General features: G+C 41.4%; 1 protein-coding gene and 1 long non-coding RNA gene across 15 annotated transcripts in view; both read left to right on the top strand.

Moving 5' to 3' along the window:
• Positions 1-22683, top strand: part of LOC149121989 (uncharacterized) — a 473114-nt gene that overhangs the window by 304624 nt on the left and 145807 nt on the right. The window lies entirely within an intron of this gene.
• The window catches only part of BICC1 (BicC family RNA binding protein 1), a 336500-nt gene that overhangs the window by 186753 nt on the left and 127064 nt on the right, over positions 1-22683 (top strand). For 9 of the 14 annotated variants that reach the window (XM_051823885.3, XM_070057685.2, XM_089314866.1 and 6 more), the window contains one exon: positions 15680-15749. In XM_051823885.3, the coding sequence (XP_051679845.2) occupies positions 15680-15749 (70 nt within the window). Of the gene's footprint in view, positions 1-4671; positions 4968-5203; positions 5361-14920; positions 14974-15679; positions 15750-22683 lie in introns of those variants that run through there. The other 5 variants (XM_089314872.1, XM_089314869.1, XM_089314873.1 and 2 more) reach the window with 3 other exon arrangements.

The raw sequence follows: 22683 nt of genomic DNA on the forward strand, positions 1-22683 counted from the left end.
ATGTATAAATTCTTGGAATATTACTTGTAACTTTTTATGGGCGCCACATTTTTTCCTGTGCCAGGAAGATGTGGAATTACTTTAGTAGAGAAATACATGCAGAGTGCAGTAGGGAGTTTCTTCCAGATTCAGTAGGGTAACACTTCATTTCTCTGGCAGTCTCTGGGAAGGAATATTTCCAGCATTGAATCAGGAGTGTTACTGAGTTCCTACCATTGCAAGGGGATTTACATAGAACCCTTGCTTTCAGCTTAATTAGACTCTCTTTTTTTTTTTTTTTTTTTTTTTTTTGGCAGCCCTTAGCCTTTGGCCTCCCTGCCAAGTGCTGTGGACCATATCAGATGCTGCACATATAAAGTTGTCTGTTATTCCTCTGTAAGATTAAAACCCAGTTAGTTTTAAAATGCCATGGGGCACAAACTTTGCCGATTCTGGTGGTACTACCATGTACTCATTTTTTTCTGAGTATTATCACTTTCTCATTATTTTTCTTGAAACCCATTTCAAAGGCAGAAAAAATAGCTTGCTCATTCTTTTCAACATATACATTTGCTTAGTTTAGTCCACATTATGTTCATCTGAATAGTGATTTCAAAATACTGAAATAGATGAATTAGCTACCAACATTTTAAAATTAGGGAGATTTTTCATATCAGTCTGGTTTTTTATCTTCTGTTGAAAAATTTTAAAGTCTGATTCTCCGGGCCAGCTTTTGCACGTGCTGGCTGAAGCTGGTATTTACAACTTTGAGCCTGAGAATTTCCTCCGGGTTTGTTGCACCCTTGACCACTCCCTGTTATTTCTCTGAAAGTCAGTTACCATTTATCCTTGTCACAGCACTGTTGCTTTTTTCATAGTGGACTAAGTAGCGGTTGTCTGTAGGTCAAGGGGAAATGTGAATGAGAGGAACAGTGAATTCCATGAAAATAAGATGTATTTGTTTGAGTAAATGAATACTTGTACATTTTTTCTTTTGTGGAATGTGTACACTTATAGCATGTACTGTGTTTGTCTATTCATTACTAACTTATCCTTGCCTGGCTCTTAAAGACAATTGAGTTAGGGACTCCTGATTTGATACCTGAACCTATTAATAGGGATGTGTTACTACCCTGGGGTCCCCCAAAGGACAGTGGACCATTTTCCTAGAAGTTTACAACAGTGTTGCAAATGAAATGCCCAGGTGTCTTCTCTGATTTGTTAGGATGGGGGCTGTTGGCTTTCTTAATAATTAGTTGCACCTAGGATTAGTTGGGCCTAGGACGTTCAACACAAGGAAAACAGAGTTTGTCCTTAAGGACAGTGTATTCTAGAAGCTGAGTTGAGCCTGCTCACATGAAGCATTAACGCAATTAGCATAGGGAAGATGTGGTGGTAGGTCTAAGGAGGGAGGGATCCCATCAGATTGAGGGTATCCCGAAGTTCCTTTTATGCTTCTTGTTACACATCAGGTAGGAATTCAGTAGCAGGAGGTACTGGGACAATAGAACATTTGGAGTAAAGCAAACAGAAGAGGAAAGATGGCAAACAATTGGCTGTGGACAGGACAGTAAATAGTTGTGTCCATGAAAGTCGGGGACTGAGGAAAGTGGAACCAAGGGGAATTATTTGAATGGAAGATTGTCTTAGATTCTGGACATAACTTTGGAGATGGACTCACTAGATTGGTTCAAGTACTGGAGATGGTGGGGAGGGGGATGAGGGGAGATGAGGGAGAAGCTGTGGCAGAGAGGATGAGACAATGTTTTAAATGCTGATGTCTGAGAAAAGTATTGACATCAAAAAGGAGGACCTGCTTTGGAAGATGTATCCAGTAGGTTGCTTTTAACCACTTTGTTATGAATGTATATTGGCTCAAATTACTGAAAAGTGCAAAGGAACAGTGGGCTTTGGTATGGTTGATCACCAGGTTTCAGACCAGTGATTACATAAAGAAATTGTGGTACATATATATAATGAAGTGTTCCTCAGTCATAAAAGAGAAGGAAATCCTGCCATTTATAACAACATGGGTGAATATGGAGAATATTATGCTAAGTAAGGTCAACCAGAAACAGTGTGACAGCCTCTGAGTAATCTCACTTACATGTTGAATCTCAAAATCTTGAATTCATAGAAGCAGAGAATAGAAACGCAATTGCCCAGGGTATTATGGGATAAATGGGGAGATGTTGGTCAAAGACTATGAACTTGCAAGTACACAGGGGTGGGAAATGTCTGGCCCTTCCAAGGTGACTACAGCCGGGGCTCAAGGTCCCGTAAATCTATTGGAGGCTAACTTTTTAAGAGATTTATCTTATGTATTTGAAAGAGAGAGCAAGCGAGTTCGCTCTTTCATCTGTTGGTTCACTACCCAAATGGCTGCAACACCTGGAGCTGAGCCAATCAGAACACAGGAGCCAGGAGCTTGTTCCAGGTCTCCCACGTGGGTGCAGGGGCCCAAGGACTTGGACCATCCTCTGCTGCTTTCCTGGGTGCATTAGCAGGAGCAGCCAGGACTGGAACCGGTGCCCTTATGGGATGCTGGCACTGCAGGCTAATTTAACCCGCTGTGCCACAGTGCTGGCCCCTGCAGGCTCATTTTGAACTTGATAATTTTATATGACCTGTGAATGATATTAAATATACAAATGGCCCTTGGCAGAAGAAAAGGTTCCCTACCACTGAAAGATCAGTTCTGGAAATCTAGCATGGGTTGTGTTGGGTATATTAATTAGTTTTATGGTGGTCATCATTACAGTGTGTAAGCATTTATCAAATTGTATTGTACACCTTGAAAATATTCCATCAGTATTGGCTACACATTTGAAAATAAAGACTTGAATTAAAAACGAGAAAACTTCTTGTTGTCAAAAATCAAGAATCTTTGTGTGGGTCACCTAGGATCTAGATGTTGCCTCTCAGCTCTGCCTTCTACCTGGATGGTTGGTTCTTCTCATGGTCAGGCAGTAGGCAATACAGCCACAGGGCTACTTGTTTCTTTGTTTGTACTAGTGGTGGATAGAAGATAGTCCCAGAAATTATCTCTGAAAAGCCGGAATCTTCATTCTCCAGAATTGCCACCAAACCTCTTCTTACTTGTCATTGACCATGATTGGATCACATGCCAATCCTTTTTTTAAAATTTATTTTTATAATCACTTTTTAACCTTTTATTTAAAGTGTACAAACTTCATGCGTTTCATATATACAAATTTAGGAACATAGTGATTCTTCCCAACCTACCCGCCCTCTCACCTGCAGTCCTACCCTTCTTCCTCCATTCTCTCCTATTGCCATTCTTATTTTTACTAAGATCTGTTTTAAGTTAACTTTATGTACATATAATTAACGCTGTACTAAGTAAAGTGTTAAACAAATGGTATGGGAAAAAAAAAAAACCTGTTCCTCAACAGCGAGATAAGGACTGTTAAAAAGTCATCACATCTCAGAGTATCAGTTTCACTTATATATATTACCTTTTAGGTATTGTACCACAGATCAGGGAGAACATATGGTATTTATCTTTTTGGGACTCGTTTATTTCACTAAATATATTGTTTTCCAGTTGTATCCATTTTGTTGCAACGATAGGGCTTCATTTTTTACAGCTGCATAGTATTCCATGATGTACATATCCCACAATTTCTTTATCCTGTCTTGAGTTGATGGACTTTTGGGTTGGTGCCTGTCAATTCTTAACCCAATCCCTGGCAATGGGAGTGACATTACTCTTAGATAATCATGGTGGTTGCTGGATCCTGAGCAGATGGCTTGTATTCAGTTGTGTGGAGAAGACTGGGTTCAATTTACACATGTCTCAGGAGCTGGTGGGGTAGCAAGGTGGAGACGTGCTTGAGACGTTACTTTATAGGTCTGAATTCTTCAAGGAACAAGGGCGTTTTTCCTCTGAAGTAAGTTCCTGATGCTAAAGCTTTTTCAGAGCTATCAGCTGGAGGCAGTCATGCCACCAGATGCTTGAATTGCTCCCTACATTTCCAATCCCCAGTGGGCAGTGAGGGAGGGGATTTGTTTTTCTTCTACACCAACACAGAGAAAGATTCATGCAGCTTCTCCATCTCTTCCTCTCTCAGGTAGATTAAGGGGGCCAGCCATTCCAGATGGGCAACTGTAAGACAGAAGGCCCCCATCAGCTTGGGTCACTGAGTGGCTATGTGGAGCAGAGCCTCTTGCTGCCTCATGAGAAGGGAGAGAAACAAATTTCTGCTGTGTTCATTGCAGTTATTAAAACAGCCGCAGGCGGAGGATTAGCCTATTGAGCCGCAGTGCTGGCCCAATTTATGCTTCTTGTCCAAGCCAAACACTATTGTATTTAAATTAAACACCAATTATACTACAGTGGTTCAAATTTAATTGATCTATTTACAGCTACCCATAATATCGTATAGACAATCCCTGTGAATCTTTCTAAGGAGTTAACATGAAGTGACTCTTGAAGAATGAAATAGCTTTAAGAATCACAGATTGTGGGGAGCAACCCGGACTAGACTAAGTTACTGGAATTAAGACTTATTCTATGCATCTGCTCTCCCACAATATGGCCCTGGGAAGGGAGAAACAGCTTCTACGCAGCTGCCTCCAGTTCAACCAATAAACTGTAGGACCTGCTCCTGATTGGAGGAGAGCAGCGTACTCGGCATGTGGGTAGCAGAGTTGGGATTGGTGGAAGAGGACTATAAAGGAGGAGAGAGACAACATGCACCAGGAACATCTAAGGGGAACATCTATCTGAAGGAACACCTGTGCAGCCCCCGAGAGAGCCGGCCGGCGGTGTGCCGCTCCCCCGCGGAAGTGGGGAATGTGGCAGGGGGAACCGCCCTTCCACGGAGGTGGAAGGGATGATAGCCAACCTGGGAAGGACCAGCAGCAAACCCGGGGAGGGCCGAGCAGACAAAAGAACAACGCAGGGTCCTGTGTCGTTCCTCCATGAAGACGGGGAGCGACAACAGATCCCCTTCTCTCTCTGTGTAATTCTGCCTTTCAAGTAAATAGATAAATCTTTAAAAAAAAAAAATCACAGATCCCTATGTCTCAGGAGAGCCACAGGTAACCCACCCACAATGCAGGGATTCATGTTTTCTTTCCTGTGAAGTATTTTTTGCATAATCATAGTAAGTGCAAATATGTAGAGACCAGGAAGATGTAGAATCTGTAGATTTGGAATTCTGCTACCTCTACCTTTTAAAATGGGTGGGTGGGCTCCCTGTGAGCCTGCCGCAGCATAGCCCATTGTCCTGTCACTCTGCTAACCCCAGCACTTCTTGTCTGGAGCTTTCTGTGCCTAGTGTCATGTAGATACTGCCTAGGAAAGTTCATCCTGTCCGTGATTGTATGCCTGTTCACTCAGTTCATTTATTCTGGTAAGCAGTCATTTCAGAAACACCATTCTTTGAGGCAGGTGTTTGCCGTGGTGGTAATGTGCACCCTGGGAGGCAGGGATGAAAGCACAAGTAGTTGGGTCTGTGCCACCTGTGTGGGAACCAGGATTGGGTTTGAGGCTCCTGGCTTTGGCCTGGTCTGGCCTCAGCTGCTGCTGGCATTTGGGGAGTGAACCAGTGGATGGGATCTCTTTTTCTGTCCCTGCCTTTAAAAAGACAGACAGACAGAAATACCATTTGAATGAATTAGTGATGACTATGGATGTGGCGTGTTGAGTGCTATGTAGCTGTTGCCTATTCTGTCCCTGTCCTAGTATCTCCTTCATCCCTGTTGGTGGTCACTTAATTACTTCAGTGATGCATATTAGCATCTCACTGACTGAGTTCTAAGGATCTAAAAATGAGCATGATAGAGTGGTTGGGGAGATTGGTAAAATAAGCAAGGAAATAAGCACTGTTATATTGCTCAGCAAAATGAGGAGAGAGACAGTGACTTCTTGTTGGGAAAGCTGAAGAAGTTAACTGTGGAAGGCACCTTTGAACTGGGTTTTGATTGATAATTAGGAGTTCTCTGAACTTTTGAAATTAGCTGATTTTTTTTAAAGATTTATTTATTTTACTTGAAAGAGTTACACAGAGAGAGAAGGAGAGGCAGAGAGAGAGAGAGAGAAAGAAAGAGAAAGAGAGAGACTGACTTCCATCCACTGGTTCACTCCTCAATTGGCTGCAACGGCTGGAGCTGTGCCTATCTGAAGCCAGGAGCCAGGAGCTTCTTCCAGGTCTCCCACGTGAGTGCAGAGGCCCAAGGACTTGAGTCATCCTCCACTGCTTTCCTAGGCCACAGCAAAGAGTTGGGTCGGAGGTGCAGCAGCCGGGTCTCAAACCGGCACCCATATGGGATGCCGGCTCTGCAGGTGGAAGTCTTACCTGCTAGGCCACAGCGCCTGCCCTGAAATTAGCTGACTTTGCCTGTAGCATGGAACTGTTTGAATAATTCCTTGGTGGAATTATTCCTTATTATTAATTATTATTGATAACTTTCAATGGTCCATGAAAAGCGTTCCTCGCTTTACAGGACACAATGGCACCATAAAAATGACTGTGCAAGTTGAAACCATTGAAAATACTCTTAGTCATCAATGGGAACATTTAATGATCTGTGACCTTTAAAAAGTTTGGTCAGAATCCTGAAAATCTTACTGTCATAAACGTATAGAACAGTTGGAAAGCAATGAAAATTATTGAGCATATTGTGCTTAAACATGAAAAACAGAATTTGGTTTCTTTTTCTTTTTTTTAAACAAGAATAGTTTGGACAGTGCTGGCTTTCTTTTTGTTGAATAATGTTCAGTACCAGCAAGCATCTTTGCTGTGCCTTGGGGAATTGGCATACTCAGAAGTCTGGACCAGCTGCCAACATTTCTTCGTTTGTGCCTTCGAAGTTGTGAAATATCTCCCAGGGTTTCTTTCCTGTGAAGGAACATACTTTTGTTTTCCCTCCCTCACTTCCCCGGGACATCTTCATCTTTTTTGTCACAACTTCCTTGCTTTTTCATGTCACCAAGCGTGTTTTCCAAAGTCCCTCTGGCTGTATGTTCAGACTCTGTTAAACTTGGGCAGTGCCAACAGCATTCTCGTGGTCTGCTTTTCACACTGATTGGTGTTGTACTCGAATTTCATTGTTGACCATGGCGTTTTTTTGTTTCTTTGCTGCACACTACCTTGGTTGGCCAGGTTCCCCTTGGTGGTTACCTATTTTTGTAAAATGCCATTTGGTTTGTCACTGAGAGACATAGTCAGGATAGCTATGGTTGGCCCCCTCTGTCCTTGGGTTCCACATTTGTGGAAAAACTTTTTAAAAACTGCCTGTTTGGAACATGTTCAGACTTTGTTGAGTCACTATTCCCTAAATGATGCAGTCTAACAACTATTTACATAGCATAGGTATTGTAAGTAAGCTGGGGATAACTTATGAGATGGTGTGCATAATGTACATTCAACTTGCGCTGTGCCATTTTGTATATGTGAGACTGGAGCACCTGCAGACTCTGGTGTCTGAGAGGGGCCGAGGAACCAGGCTCTCACGATGGCTCGCTTGCTCTGCGCTCTGTGCAGAACCGATTAGCAGCCATGCTCTGTGTAATCACAGACTTTCAAATGAGTAATGTGGTTGCTCCCTGATCCAGATGAGCCTCTGTTATTTACATGGTGATTTGTAGACAGAGGAGCTGGCAGGGAAATGTGTTTTTGATACAGCAGCTTCCAGTTTGTATACCATGGTAATAGAAATGTAAACTTGTGTTGTTGGGGGATCGGTGTGTTTCAACCAAACTGTGGTACTAAAATTCATGCTTATCATAATTATGAAAGTGAAGACTGTTTGTGTTGACATTTTGAGTAGGCTTGTCCTGCCTTTGGTTGGAAGGTCAGCAGCTATAGCTCTGGCCACTTGGTGCTAATATAGCCCCAAACCCTGTGACAACCAAAGTGCTTCCCACATTTCCATATGTGTTTGAGAGTGGGAAGGGGGAGACTTGCTGGTTTGAGAGCTCCTGTGGGGCCGTCTGTCGGTCCTTTCATCATTAATGAAGGAGGAGATATCAAGGGACAGGCGGTCTGCTGGTCAGTTACACAGCATTCATGGTGGAGTTCTGGGAGCCTGGGAGTTCTGGGAGTCTGATCTTGCAGAGTGCCTTCCTCTTCCTTCATGAGCCAAATGAGGCAGAGCCCCCGATCAGGGGTCAAGGCTTGGATTCCAGCCAAACTTCACCCCGAATCTGTCTGACCCTGTACTTCTCTGAATCTCAGGTTTCTCGACTGCAGAGTCAGCCTACAGTGTTAGAAGATTTCCAAGACTATTGTGAGGAACAAGTGGGGAGTGTCTATGAATATTAGGTAAATGTGAGGAATTGTCTGATGATGAATCACTGAATCATTGGGAGGGATTTCTGGGATTAAAATGAAATTTAACAGAACCCTCCAGTGTCTGAGCAAAATAAACATCCTCTGCTTTTAGACGGCTCCGTGTGTGAGAAGTTCACTGCTTTCCCATCTCCACTTAGCTGGCTCTTCTCACTTTGCTCCCTCCGTGTGAAAGCAGCAAGTTGACTCTCAGTGCATTTCTCTGTGAAGTAACTTTGAGCAGACTCTGCTGTGAGATTAGACCCTATTCCACTTTTGATATAAGGGAAATAAAGCAGATGAGTTGGTCTTACAGAGAACCGGACTGCAGATGGATCCCAGCTGGTAGCCATTTTGAATGGTGAATTTTCGATGGTTTAGAGTGTAAAAGTCAAGTTAGAGAGTTCAGCATTCTTTTCTTAGTCCAAGAATGCATAATTCAAGTGAAGTCAGCATAAAGAGACTGTCTTGGTTTTTCCGAGCTACCAGTGACTTACCTGTGTACTTTTAATTTTGTGTCTGGGTTGAAGAATTTAGTGAAATAAGCATGTTGGTAGAAAGCTGCTGGCTTGGCAGTGGATTCCTTCATCTGTAAGATATTATCCTGTAATTGCAGCAAACCTGCAAAGTGTGTACTTTAGTGAGCATTGGTAGATGTTTTCTTTCCAAATGCTCTGCTGATCTGGAATTTGTTGGAGATGGAATTGATGTATTATGACTTGGGCACTGAAGAATATAAATGGCAATTATTTTTATCATGGTGAAACTACTTGTAGAAATTTCACTTGTTTATTTTATTCTAACTTTAGCATTTATTTTAGGACAGTGAAATTATTTAAATGATTCAGTGTAAATCTCACGAAATTTTTTAAAATAGCTGGTGGTGCTTTTTTAACTGGAAGAGAATTCTACGAGTCGGCATTTTTGCCTAGTGGACATGAGGCCCACATCCCATACTGAAGTGCTGGAGTCGGATTCCTGGCTGTAGCTCCTGACTCCAACTTTTCTGCAAATGTAGATTCAGAGAGGCAGCAGTAATGGCTCAAATAAGCAGGTTCCTGCCAGTCTTGATGGAGACCTGGGTTGAGTTCCCAACTCTGGCCAAATCTTGGCCATTGTGGGCATTTAAGGGAAGTGAACTAGCAATGGGAGTTCCTACTTTGTCTCTAAAATTTGAGAAGATTCCAGATTCCAGCTTATATAAAAATTACCCTTCCTTCCTACCCCTATACTCCATCATACCCTTCAAAAATAAAAACAGAAATAGGGATATATAATTTCATATTCATTAAGTATGTTTTTAATATGGAAAAAGTGTGCTATATAAATGTTGGGTGAAATATAAATATGAAGAAGGAAGTTTAATGTGAATAGTTTCTAGAGCTGTTAAATGTCCATTATATGCTATCTTCATCATTTTCCATGATGAAAAAATAACTTTTATAGGTGAACTATAAAAATATATATTCTTTCTGATATCAACAATCTTAATTTTAATTGCTTCATATATTTCAAAATGAATATTGGCTCAGATCTTTTTGTTATTATAAATGTTTGCTATTCATCAAATCTAATACTAGCATAGGAATTCCGTTATGTCAGCTATTAATCCCTTATAAGCAATGCGCACTCTAGGCTTCCCATCCAAGAAGTAGCCAGGCTTGACTCTGCTTAGCTTCTGAGATCAGAAGAGATTGGGTGTGTGAAGGGTGGCATGGCTGTAGACCGGCACAGTAAGTCTGACAAGAGAAATTTGAAGTGGTTGGTCACCTAGTTACACTTGTAGTTACACTCCAAAGGCTTCTTTCTTCTCCAGGGTTGTTGTCTAACATAGATCAGCTAAAGAAGCCTGGCAGAGGTTGGCAGAATTGTTAGGCCAATGAGTATGCCCAGAAGTTGACAGTGATGTTATTTGTAATGATGTAAACATTACAGCATGCTGAATTATGAATTAGAACACAAGTCTTTAAAATGTTCAGTGTGTGGTCCAGTGTTTATAGAAAATGATTGAAGATGAAATGTTTTGTCTTTGAGCTTTGGTTTTGTGAAGGTAGAAACAGGGCCCTTAAGTACAGTTTTAAGAAACTAGCAGGAATTCACTTTAGGATGTTTTTTGCTTCCCTGACACAAGATAGTAATTTTCTTTGCAGAGGTTTTGTGGCCTTGCATACCTTGGCATTCCTTAGCTTAACTGACACCATGATGCTTATAGTTTGATTTCCATAGGAAGCACTGGTCATTTTAAGTACCTTTCTCAACTTTCAGGTCATAGTTCACATAATTTAAGGGGACTGGCATCTTATTTTTGGGGGTTAGATTGTCAGAATTAGCTGCCTAATTATTCCTTAAAGGCAAACTGAACATTTTTGGACAAGATATTGACTTGCTTAAGAATTAAGGCACATCACAGGCTTTTGGGAAATGATTTCCTTATAGGATTTTGTGGGAATTAATTGGTTTGTGGGAAATGTTTGAGATCCTCTTGTAAAGGGGTCAGTGTCTTCATTGATTATATGATACATAAAATTAATTCCATTTCCTCATCTCTGACTTTTAAGAATGTCACATTAATGTTTACAGAAAATGATCCAAAAATCAGTAGTTTGTTCTTTGAACTTTGGTTTCATCAAAATAGAAACAGGAGTAACAATAAGATTTTTTTGAAGTCCCCCCCCCCCCCAAAAAAAAGCAGCTAGCTAGAACTCACTTTAGGAAATTTACCTGCCTTGTTGGATATAGAACCACTGACTTCATTTTGCCCTAATTCCTGCCTTTGCCTGTACTCCTTGTCTAATTTTTTAAATCAGGGATCATGCTTGTAAGTGTTGGCTCCAGTAATCCAGCCCCAGTACTGGGGTTCCTGGACCAAATTCTACTTAGATCCCTGGGGTGAATGAGCTTTGACTTCTCTCTCCCCTTGATGACAGAATGCTTCATGCCCTAGCATGCTCTAAGCTGGCTGAGGTAAAACCAATGGGCAGTGTGATGTCAAAGTGTAGGAACTGACTCGGAGTCACTGTAGGTGATGATTTGAAAAACTTCATGGATGACTTCCTAATGGGGATTGCAGTTCACAGATTCTTTGTAGCAAGTGATAACTAAGCACAGGTACTTGATGATTTTGGTTTGGATTCAGGCTGCATGTCTCTGTGCATGGTGACAAGACAATGGAGATCACATGAGGCCTGTTGCCCTTCGTGGATGTGTGAGGCGAGCGCTCAAATCCCTCCGCTGTCTTGGGGTACCTGCTCTCTCCTTCTGGCCCTTTGCTCACGCACTCCTCCGCTGCCTGGGTCCCTCTCTCCACATCTTCTCCAGCTGGCCAGCTTTGTCTCCTCTTCTTGGTGACAGCATCAGTGAGCATTTCCTTGAGCATCCACGAGTGGATGATTGATCCCTTTTATACTTACACATATTGCTCTGCCCCATTCTGGAACTTGGCACACAGCACGCTAATGGTGGGTTAGCTTGTCTTCTCCCTTGCTGGACCCTGGAGAGAGGCACTGTCTTGTTGGCTGTTGGGTTGTGGTGCCCAGGGCAGTTCTAGACTGGAAGTTATTAATGTGTAATAAATACAACAAGGGCTGATACTACTGAGCACTAAGTGGGTGCTATGCTGTATGCTTAGGGTCTTCCTACTGGTTTTGTCATCCATTTGTTGCAACTCTAGGAGTAGATAACCTAATTAATTTTACAGGAGAAGAAAATGAGACAGACATTAATTTGCCTAACATGACAGAACCAGAAAGCAGCAGAGTTGGTATTTAGCTCCAGGATACCTACAAAGAGGGAGCCTGCTTGGTGTCATCTGGCTTGGGGCAAAGGTTGTAAACAACTTTTTAATCCATTAAGTCCCAAGTTTTCAATTCTGTGAATATTTCAGTGACATAACTTGTATTTTGAAGTTATAAGTAGTATATTTATTTCTCAATTTAAGTCTCTTTTTTAAAAAGATTTTTATTTATTTGAAAGTCAGACTTACACAGAGGAGAGGAGAGGCAGAGAGAGAGGGGTCTTCCATCTGATGGTTCATTCCCTAATTGGGCACAGCGGCCAGAGCTGTGCCAATCTGAAGCCAGAAGCTTCTTCTGAGTCTTCCACGCGGGTGCAGGGGCCCAAGGACCTGGACCATCTTCTACTGCTTTCCTAGGCCATAGCAGAGAGCTGGACTGGAAATGGGGCAGCTGGGACTAGAACCAGTGCCCATATGGAGTGCCTGCTGGCGCTTCAAGCCAGGGCTTTAACTCACTGCGCCACAGCACTGGCCCCTCAATTTAAGTTTTGATAGGTATCCAGGTATCCTATCTATATAGAATGATGGGACACAGTGGTTTAATGTGGATTTAGAATTAACTGACTAGATCAAAGATGAAAACAACTAAATGCATTAATGGGCAGGCAGAGGAGAGGAGCGGCCAGTGCTGAGGCATAGAGAGTAAAGTCTCTGCCTACAGTGCTGTCATCTTATATGGACTCTGGTTCGAGTCCTGGCTGCTCTACTTTTGATCCAGCTCTCTGCTGTGGCTTGGGAAAGCAATGGAGGATGGCCCAAGTCCTTGGGCCCTTGTATCCACATGGGAGACCTGGAAGAAGCTCCTGGCTCCTGGCTCCTGGCTTCAGATCAGCATAGTTCCAGCTGCTGCTGCCAATTGGTGAGTGAACTAGCAGATGGAAGACCTCTCTCTCTATCTGCCTCTCTTCTCTGTAACTCTGACTTTCAAATAAATAAATAAATATTTTAAAAAAGAGAGAGAAGAGGGGAGGCAGGAGCCAAGTCCTGGGAGGTTGAGGTCATAGCTCACCTGCCTTCTTTATTTTCTTTATTTCTATTTTTTTTAACAATTTTTTTTTGACAGGCAGAGTGGACAGAGAGAGAGACAGAGAGAAAGGTCTTCCTTTGCCGTTGGTTCACCCTCCAATGGCCACCGCGGCCGGCGGATTGCGCTGATCCGATGGCAGGAGCCAGGTGCTTCTCCCGGTCTCCCATGCGGGTGCAGGGCCCAAGTACTTGGGCCATCCTCCACTGCACTCCCTGGCCACAGCAGAGAGCTGGCCTGGAAGAGGGGCAACCGGGACAGAATCCAGCGCCCTGACCGGGACTAGAACCCGGTGTGCCGGTGCTGCAAGGCGGAGGATTAGCCTATTGAGCCACGGCGCCGGCCTTTAACAATTTTTAATAGAGATAGGGATATAGAGAAATAGTTCTTTAAGTCCAACTGTGAAATTACTACATTTTCAAATGTTGGTTCAGGCTTTAAAAAATAAAAACCTTGTAAAGGGATCAGGCATTTGGCCTGATGGTGGGGGGTTCCAGATAGGACACCTGTGATTTGCATTGGAGTGTCTGGGTTGGAATCCTGGCTCTGTGCTGGGTTCTGATTTCCTGCTAATGGATACCTTGGGAGGCAGCAGATGATGTCTCTGTTTGTTCTGCCACACACTTGGGAGATCTGCATTTTGTTCTTGGCTCTTAGCTTCAGCCTAGGCCCTGTACTAGTCTTCAAGGGCATTTTGGGAAATCAACCAGTGGATGAGAGCACTTGGTCAATCTTTGTAAAAAACAAAAACAAACCTTGCAACGGAGAGACAAAATGTGTCTGTGGGTTGCCAGTCTGATGAAACATCTGCTGGGTCAGGCCAAAGCAAGGAGCCTGAAACTCCATCTGGGTGTCCCATGTGGGTGCAGGGGCCCAAGGATTTGAGTCATCTTCCTCTGCTTTCTCAGGCACATTAGCCAGGAGCTGGAGCAGAAGTGGAGCAGTCAGTACTTGAGCCAGCACCCACATGGAATGCCAGCCTTGCAGATAGCAGCTTAACTCACTGTGCCACAGTGCCAGCCCTGAAAAAGGCACTAGTTTCTAAATTGCACTCCTTTTTTGAATTTATTTTATTTTATTTGATAGATAGAATGATAGAGAAAAGGGGAGAGACACAGAGGATGAGATCTTCCATCTGCTGGTTCTCTCCCAAATGGCTGCAAATGAAGCCAGGAACCTAGAAATACGTCTGCATCTCCCACATGGGTGGCAGGGGCCCAGACACTTGGGCCGTTCTCCACTGTTTTCCTGGGCACGTTAGCAGGGATGTGCATTAGAAGCAGAACAGCTGGGGCTCAAACAAGCACTCATGAGCTGCTGGCATTGTAGGTGGCAGCCTGATCTGTCCACAACTATGGCCCCTAAATTGCACTTTGTGTTTAGTGACCTTCAATATTCATTTATTTAGTTAATTCTCAACCCACATAAAAATAGCATCCTACTATAATAAAGTGACTCAAACAGTGAGTAAAAGTAGCTATTCTTGGTATTAATTTGTTTAGCTGTTTGCTTTAGTAGTTCAATTAATTCTGTATTCATGTTATGAGAGTAAATATTTGTCTAATGGAATTCGTGGCATAGAATTAGTGAGAGAGAAAGGCTGAACACTTCCTGTTACTTCGTTTCGTTGGCTGTTCACTGCTGTTGCTGTGCTGGCATTTCTTCCTTCACTTACTCCTTTTAAATTTTGTATGAAGGACATAGAGACAGAGAAAGATCTTCCATCTACTGATGGACTCCCCAAATGCCCATAATAGTCAAGGGTGGGCCCGGCAAAAGCCTGGAGCTGGGTCTTCGACATGAGTGGCATCTGCTGCCTCCTAGGTTGTACGACAGCAAGAAGCTGAATCAGGAAGTGGAGGCAGGACTTGGACCAGGTAATCTGGTACTGGATGTGGGGAACCACTGCACCACATTCCCGCCCCTTCTCCTCACTTGTTCTTGTGCTTTGGCTCCTCTTGGTGTCAAGTCCTCTTGGCCAGGGTGAGCTGTTTGTCTAAGTGAGAAGGAGCTGTGGTCAAACTGCCGATTTGGACCAGATGAGGAATGATGGGAAATGCAGCTTTACGACCTGATGCTGCGTTTAGAGGCTTTTCCTCAGTTTTAATGAAATGCAAATGTGTCCAAAGCACATTTTTTACCTTGGGGAGGGGGAATCTTCATTTAGTGTGGCCTCACTCATGCAGTTTTGTGTTACAGAACTCGTGTTTTGTGTGTTGCAATCTGTTGGCAGTAGTCTTGGGGAATTTTATTCAGCACAAGCATCTCTGATGATTCTGGCATCAAGTTGGGTTAATTATTCGTTCATGTACTTTTTGGTCTTGTTTCTGTGCTAAAACTGGTGCATGATGGAGAGGAACACTGGGAGTAACAAATATACTTGAATATTTCTAAAAGATAAAAGGCATACAAAGCACATTTTTTTTTCCTAAGGGATTTTTTTGCATTGTTTTAAAATGAGATCATTTTGTTGTATCAACATGAAACTAAAGACTTAAAAGTAAGCCTTTTGAGTGTGTGAAAAATCTTATCTGAAATACAAGCTCTTAATTGATTCAGTATTTCTCTTAATTGTTGTTACAGATCATGGAGGAGACAAACACGCAGATTGCTTGGCCATCGAAACTGAAGATTGGCGCCAAATCCAAGAAAGGTAAGTTGTGAGACAAAGAGAAACCAGGGGCTTTGATAACTGAGCTGAGGGACATACTTCAAGTTGGCTGGAGGGCAGAAGTAATCTTCATTCTTAGCACTTTTGTACCCCAAATATTTGTTTAAAAGCAATATTAAGGGAGGATTCTCATAACTAAAAATGATGTATAACTTTTTATCTGGCAACAGAAAAGATTTTGAAGTATTAATATTAGAATTGGTTTCATTAAAGATAATGTAGCAACCTGTGATGCTGCAAATACCAGTTCAGCTAGTGGCCACGTGTAATGGCAGCTCTCCACATGTGAAAATGTGTTATCAACACATCAACTCTGATTGTTGGCACTTCAGGGTTCTCTTGTATGTGCCACACAGATTGAGTAGCTGCTTCTTCCGCTGCAGTGTGATGGAAACTTTAGAAATCCTTTCTTGGATGTTTCTTCATCTATCAGATAGCAAATAATCCACTCTATTACTCTTTTTGCTTGAACATATCTCTTGCTTGGTATTCTCTGCCTTATCCTACAGGGCACTGCCCAGTGTCTGGACTGTTAGAAATGGAAGTATGTTATTCATTTTTTCTCAAGATTATGTATTTTCAAATGTGACCTTGTAGTGTGTGTCTTTATTGGTGGTTTTCTTCCTAAACTTAATGGTGTGTACTTTGTTAAAGGAGTGCAGATACTTGTAGGCACTGGGGAATAATGATAAATACCATCAGATGATTGAAAATACAGTGATTGTGCAAGCTGAGTGTTAGCGAGTGTTAGCTGTTGCAGTCTCATTTTCTGTTGTTTAATTTTGTATTTGCTGCCCTTTCTTGCTGTGACTTGTATTGCTAAATGATACCAAACATTGCAAGATTTCTCAATGTCATTTCTTGTTTTAGTCCAAATTGTCTTTAATCTCATTTTCTCAGAGTTATTTATCACATGGAATGTAAATTATTTTTGTGTGTTGTTAACTGAATTTTGATCTGAATTCCTATATAACCTGATCTTGTCACTTTATTATTTTTGATCATGGTGGTGAGAACATGGGAGTTTAAGTGCTAAACAGTCATAAGATATGGTGGACTGTCAAGTATAATTCTGTATACACCATGCATTTGTCAAGAATATAGAATTCTTAATCTTGAGTAATTTTGAGGGTGTGGTGGGGTGTATGGTACTTGTTATCCAGAAGAAGAAACTGTCATTAGTGAGATATACATTTACTCATTTGTGACCATTTAGAAATTCCTGGACTAGTATTTGGATAAATTGGAACTTGGATATAAGCTGGATCCTGTTTTCCTGTTGTCAGGTATTTTTACTCAAAGAATTAAATGAATTTCATTGTTAACCTAATAAAAATATAATTTAAGCAGTCCCCAAAGAAAACTCCCAAGAAAACGGGAGTATTAAAACAATTCCAGATAATTTTAAATGACCTATTCCCTTGGAGTACCTGTGCTAGCTTTTCCCTTTGTTATCCTAAGAAACAGAACTGATGAATTCTGTTGTTAAAAATGTGATTCCAGGCTGGCACCGCGGCTCACTAGGCTAATCCTCCGCCTTGAGGCACAGGCACACCCGGTTCTAGTCCCGGTCGGGGCGCCGGATTCTGTCCCGGTTGCCCCTCTTCCAGGCCAGCTCTCTGCTGTGGCCAGGGAAGTGCAGTGGAGGATGGCCCAAGTGCTTGGGCCCTGCACCCATATAGGAGACCAGGAGAAGCACCTGGCTCCTGCCTTCGGATCAGCGCGGTGTGCTGGCTTCAGTGCGCCGGCCGCGGCGGCCATTGAAGGGTGAACCAACGGCAAAAGGAAGACCTTTCTCTCTGTCTCTCTCTCTCACTGTCCACTCTGCCTGTCAAAAAAAAAAAAATGTGATTCCAGCTTGAGAGAACTGAGAAAATATGGAAACAGTAGATGCATTCATTGTCTTCAGATTTGTTTCTTGTCTTTGACACATGCTACCCATCTAGTGTGGTCAGTATATTCCACATTCTGCTTTTGAAATGAGAATATTTCAGTCACATGTTTGAGGGTATTTGGAATAATTTTCATGTGGTTGAAGTTAACCTTTGGAACTGTGCCTAAGAATTGATCCCTCTAAGCCTGGATCTATAGACATCATTTTTTTTATTATTATTTATGAAGTGCAGTAAATGGACATAGAACCATACAGTGATCCAGAAGGAAGGAAGAGGGGAGAGAGAGAATCAAAAGTTGGCCTTAGAGGAATATACTGTTCTCAATTCACTTGTGCTGCTCTTATTATTTAAACACATGGCTTCTGGGTCAATTCTGGCTAACATCCTTGATAGGTAAATACCTACATTATTTTTTAGGTATTTAATTTTTGCTTGGCTATAATTTATAGTTAGTAAAAGTAAAATGAAAAAAGCTGGAGGAACTTTAAAAGATAATTGTTCTTTCATCTGATGTGGCTGTTTATGCCTGCCCCATGTCTTGCAGAAGATACCATTAATCTTTAAGCCTCTTTATCCCATACTATTATTATTCAAGAGACTAGAGAATATAAATATATTTAAGAACCTATGCCTCATATCTGGATGATTACATTCTAAATCCTGCGGTAATATGCACACTGGGAATATATAGATGATCCACAGACCAAGCTAGACAGACAACAGTGCCACGGGTTTGTGTTGTAGTTCACTTTCTAGTTCTTAGAATGCATACTGGTTGAATAGTTGAGCTTAGAAAGACATTTTTTGTATGGCCACTGTTATCATAGTCTGTCCTCTCCTTTACCTTATTGAAACTTAGACCTTTGTTTTTCAAATTAGCTTCCAGTAGCTACATCCAAACTTTATTTTACTTGATATAAGGAATTTATTAATATATCAGATTCTCAGGATCACAGCAAATGCATGATAATTACTATTACATGGTTCTCATGTTAATGTGCTAGCAATTGAGAACAGGTTCATTGTAATTCATAGACAAAATTCTAAGTGTGTTATGGTACTTCCTTCCTCAAACTTTATTTTTTAAGCTGGTAACCCTTTATCAGAGATGCTATAGGAGTAGCTGTGTAGCTCACTTGCTTTCAGGGCTAGTAAGATTATGCCTGGCACACACACACACACACACACACACAAAATCTGACAACCTCAGTTTATTCTTAGTTGGAAAACTCAGATTTGTCTCTAGCAATTCTAGTTCCTTAGTTCTGGGTGTGGGACTGGGAATCCATGTATTTAATGCATTCCTGGACTAGTATTTGAGGCTGTTAGGGGCAAGCTGAGTTTGAGAAGCACAACTCCCATCTTGTTATATGGAAATGTCATTCAGGCACGAAGAAGACCATGTGTTCAGAAGGCGGTGGAGGACGGCCACTACTGACAGGCAGTGTTTCAGCAGTCACTTTTCCCTCATGTCCATCTTGGCATCCATAGAGCTGCACTGTAGGAACTCATTAATTTTATGTATTTTTCTCCATAATCAGTTAACATGGATAAGTTGAGAGTGATGATAACCTCATTGTCTGTACTTGGGTTAAATATAATCTTGAAGGAAAAAAATCTGATGTTGCTCCTTTTACTCTGCCTCCTTGCCTCTCTCCTTCCCTTTGCTTCCCTTCTGTTGGCTTTTGATCATATTCTGGATGGGCTATAGTGGAAGAAAAATGAATACAAGTAATTTCATTTATGCAGGATATTTTTTAAAAGTATGTGTTTTGTGATTTAAACTGAGGGACTGTAGAATTAAAAAAAAAAAAAAGTCCCTGGATACCAGCCTCTACCCTAGTGGTTGAGACACCATTTAAGATGCCTGTGTTCCATCGTAGGGTATCTGGCTCCTTGACTCCAGCCTGTTGCTAAAGCAGACCCTGAGAGACAGACAGCAGTGATGGCTCAAGTAGTTGGGGCCTTGCCATCCTTGTGGGAGACCTGGATTGGTTTCCTGGCTCCTCGCTTTGGCACTGGCCTCATCTGAGCCACAGCCCTTGCGGTCATTTGGAAAGTCAACCATTGGATGCAAGCCCTCTCTCTCCTTGTCTATCTCTCTGTGTCTTTGCCTCTCAAATGAATATATACTAGTTTTTAAAAATCTCTATAGAGTATCTGAAATTATTGGAAGCATGAATCTTCTTTAGCCAAAGAAGAACTAAGAATTTAGGGTTCCACTGTTATGAACATTTAAATAGCCGACTCTAGGGATCAATTTTCAATTGGATTTAAACATCTAAGAATAATTCTCTGTTAAGTAAAGAGTTCAACCCATAGTATTAAATAGAAAAAGAAAATACTAAAAAGAATAAAGTAGTCTTTACTTAATACAGAATTATTCTTAGGAGTTTAAATCCAATTGAAAATTGATTCCTGTTAAAAATAAGAGGGGAAGGGGAGGAGCTGGCGATGTGGTGCAGCGGGTTAAAGCCCTGGCCTGAAGTGCTAGCATCTCATAGGGGTGCTGGTTCTAGTCCTGGCTACTCCTCTTTTGATCCAGCTCTCTGCTATGGTCTGAGATAGCAGTAGAAGATGACCCAAATCCTTGGACCCCTGCACCCATGTGGGAGACCCAGAAGAAGCTTCTGGCTCCTGGCTTTGAATCAGCACAGTTCTGGACCTTGAGGCCATTTGGGGAGTGAACCAGCAGATGGAAGACCTCTCTCTGTCTCTACCTCTCCCTGTAACTCTGTCTTTCAAATCAATAAAATAAATCTTTTAAAAAAAAGAGGAAGGAGATGTATAGTATGGCACACACTCCCTCAAGTAACTTGCCATGGACTCCAAATCCCTTTAAGTTGGTAGGTACCAATGCCATCTTACTAGTTAAAGTGATCAATTTAAGTTTATAATTGATCGTAAAGATAGGATTAAGTGTCAAAAGGGATCACATAAATAAGACCAGTGTCTGCTAGATAATTGATAGAATTAAAAAGGAGAGAACAATCCAACATGGGAAACAGAATACACAGCAGACTCATAGAATTACAAATGCCCTAAACAGCACTCTGGCCTCAGAATCAGCCCTTAAGGCATTTGGATCTGGTTACAAAGCCCATGAGAGTTTCTCAGGCATGGAAAGCCAAGATATTGTGGCAAAAAGTGATCTAAATGAAAGATCTTTGTGAGTGAGATCCCAGTGGAAAGAACAAGCCATCAAAGAAGGATGTACCTTTCTCTGAAGGGAGAAGAGCACTTCCACTTTGATTATGGCCTTGTCTAAATAGTTTTGGAGTTGGTGAACTTAAGAGGCTTCCATAGCCTTGGCAACTCATGACAAGAGCCTCGATGATCACTGACGTCATAAATAAGAGTGTCAATTGTTAAATCAACAACAGGAGTTACTGTGCACTTGCTCTCCATGTAGAACCTCTGTCCTTAATGTGTTGTACTATGAGAATTAATGGTAAAACTAGTCTTCAAACAGTACTTTATGCTTTGTGTGTCTGTGTGGGTACAAAATATTGAAATCTTTATTCAGTATAGAGTTGGTCTTCTGTATGTAAAGATAATTAAAAATGAATCTTGATGGAGAATGGGATGAGAGAGGGAGTAGGAGATGGGATGGTTTGTGGGTGGGAGGGTGGTTATGGGGGGGGAACAGCTATTAATCCAAAAAGTTGCACTTTCAAAATTTATATTTATTAAATAAAAGTTTTGTATAAAAAATAGCTGACTCCAGAATTATCTTAATGGAATTCATGAAGAAAAGTAAGAAAATACTCAATACTTCTTCTGCAAATTTATTTTGAAAGAGAAGTAAAATTATTTGTGACTCTTGGATTCAGAATACTAGAACAGTCTGCTTTATATGGAAAAATTTGAGATTTGTGCCTGTGAAAGCAGTGTTTAAGGATCAGGTGTTTAACACAATGAAACTTTACTAACATAGAATAAATTCAGGCACTCATTAAATTTTTGAGTATAGTGTTCTGAGTCACAGTCTATTTTAAAGTGAATGTATCTTTGTGAAAGTACAAATAGCATTTCAATAAGCCTGACTATTTTGCCAATGGAAGTCCTGCCAGATCTGCCTTAGAACTTATCACATTGGTATGTTTGTGTTATGAGCTACAGGATGCTCTATGAGTTTGTTCGCTTCATTAAGGTAAAATTTTTGACAGTCTTCTTTTTACTCTTAATTTGGCCATCAATTTCTTTGTCCTTAGGTTGGTGAAGGTAAATGTGGGGGAAAGATTGTTTAAAGTGTTTTGTGCCAAATTCAGTTATATGAGGTCAGGATTGAGGAAGCTTTATTGGAGAGTTAAACCAATAATAGAAACAGATTTCTGCAAGTGACCCTCATTTGACTATTTGGGATGCTCAAGGATGAATGAGAAAGGTGATGATTAAGAAAGAAAGGTGTTGACTGGATTGCTTGCTGTGTTGTGGTTTGGAGGCAATCTTATACCAAGTTGGCCCATTTTCTTGCTCCTAGCAGGAGTAAGAGAATCATCAAAATTCCATGAGGTTTTATTCTTTTTGGTCGCATTCCTTCAGAACAAATGGCTGTTTAATAGAAAATGTTAGCATGAGAAAAACTTTAGGTTGTCTACTTTATAGCTTAACAGAGACAAAGGTTTTATTGAGTGTACCTATACTTTTGTGGGTATTCCTGGGAGACTAATCAGTTGAGCCCTGTATCATTGCATTGCTCAGAGAACATAGCAGAGGCATGACATGGTGCACTGGACCAAAGTACTCTGCACTTTCCTAGTGGTGGATTGGGACCAATCAGTATGTTGTCCAAAGTTAACTTTAGTGGATCACAACTAGATTAGCAAATAGCATGTAAGCATATTGTTTAATGAAACTGTCATATAGAACATGCTGTAAATGTCATATGTTGCAGACAGAATTATGTCATGATACATATAATGGATGACAAAGGTAGCATTGCTATCATTGTTCTTCAATGGTCAGTTATCCAAACATTTTATTCTGTTTGGTTGCATTCCTTTAGAACAAGTGATAAG

Source organism: Oryctolagus cuniculus, chromosome 15 (assembly GCF_051225735.1).
Source record: "Oryctolagus cuniculus isolate XC-2025 breed Fujian yellow rabbit chromosome 15, ASM5122573v1, whole genome shotgun sequence".
NCBI lineage: Eukaryota > Metazoa > Chordata > Mammalia > Lagomorpha > Leporidae > Oryctolagus > Oryctolagus cuniculus.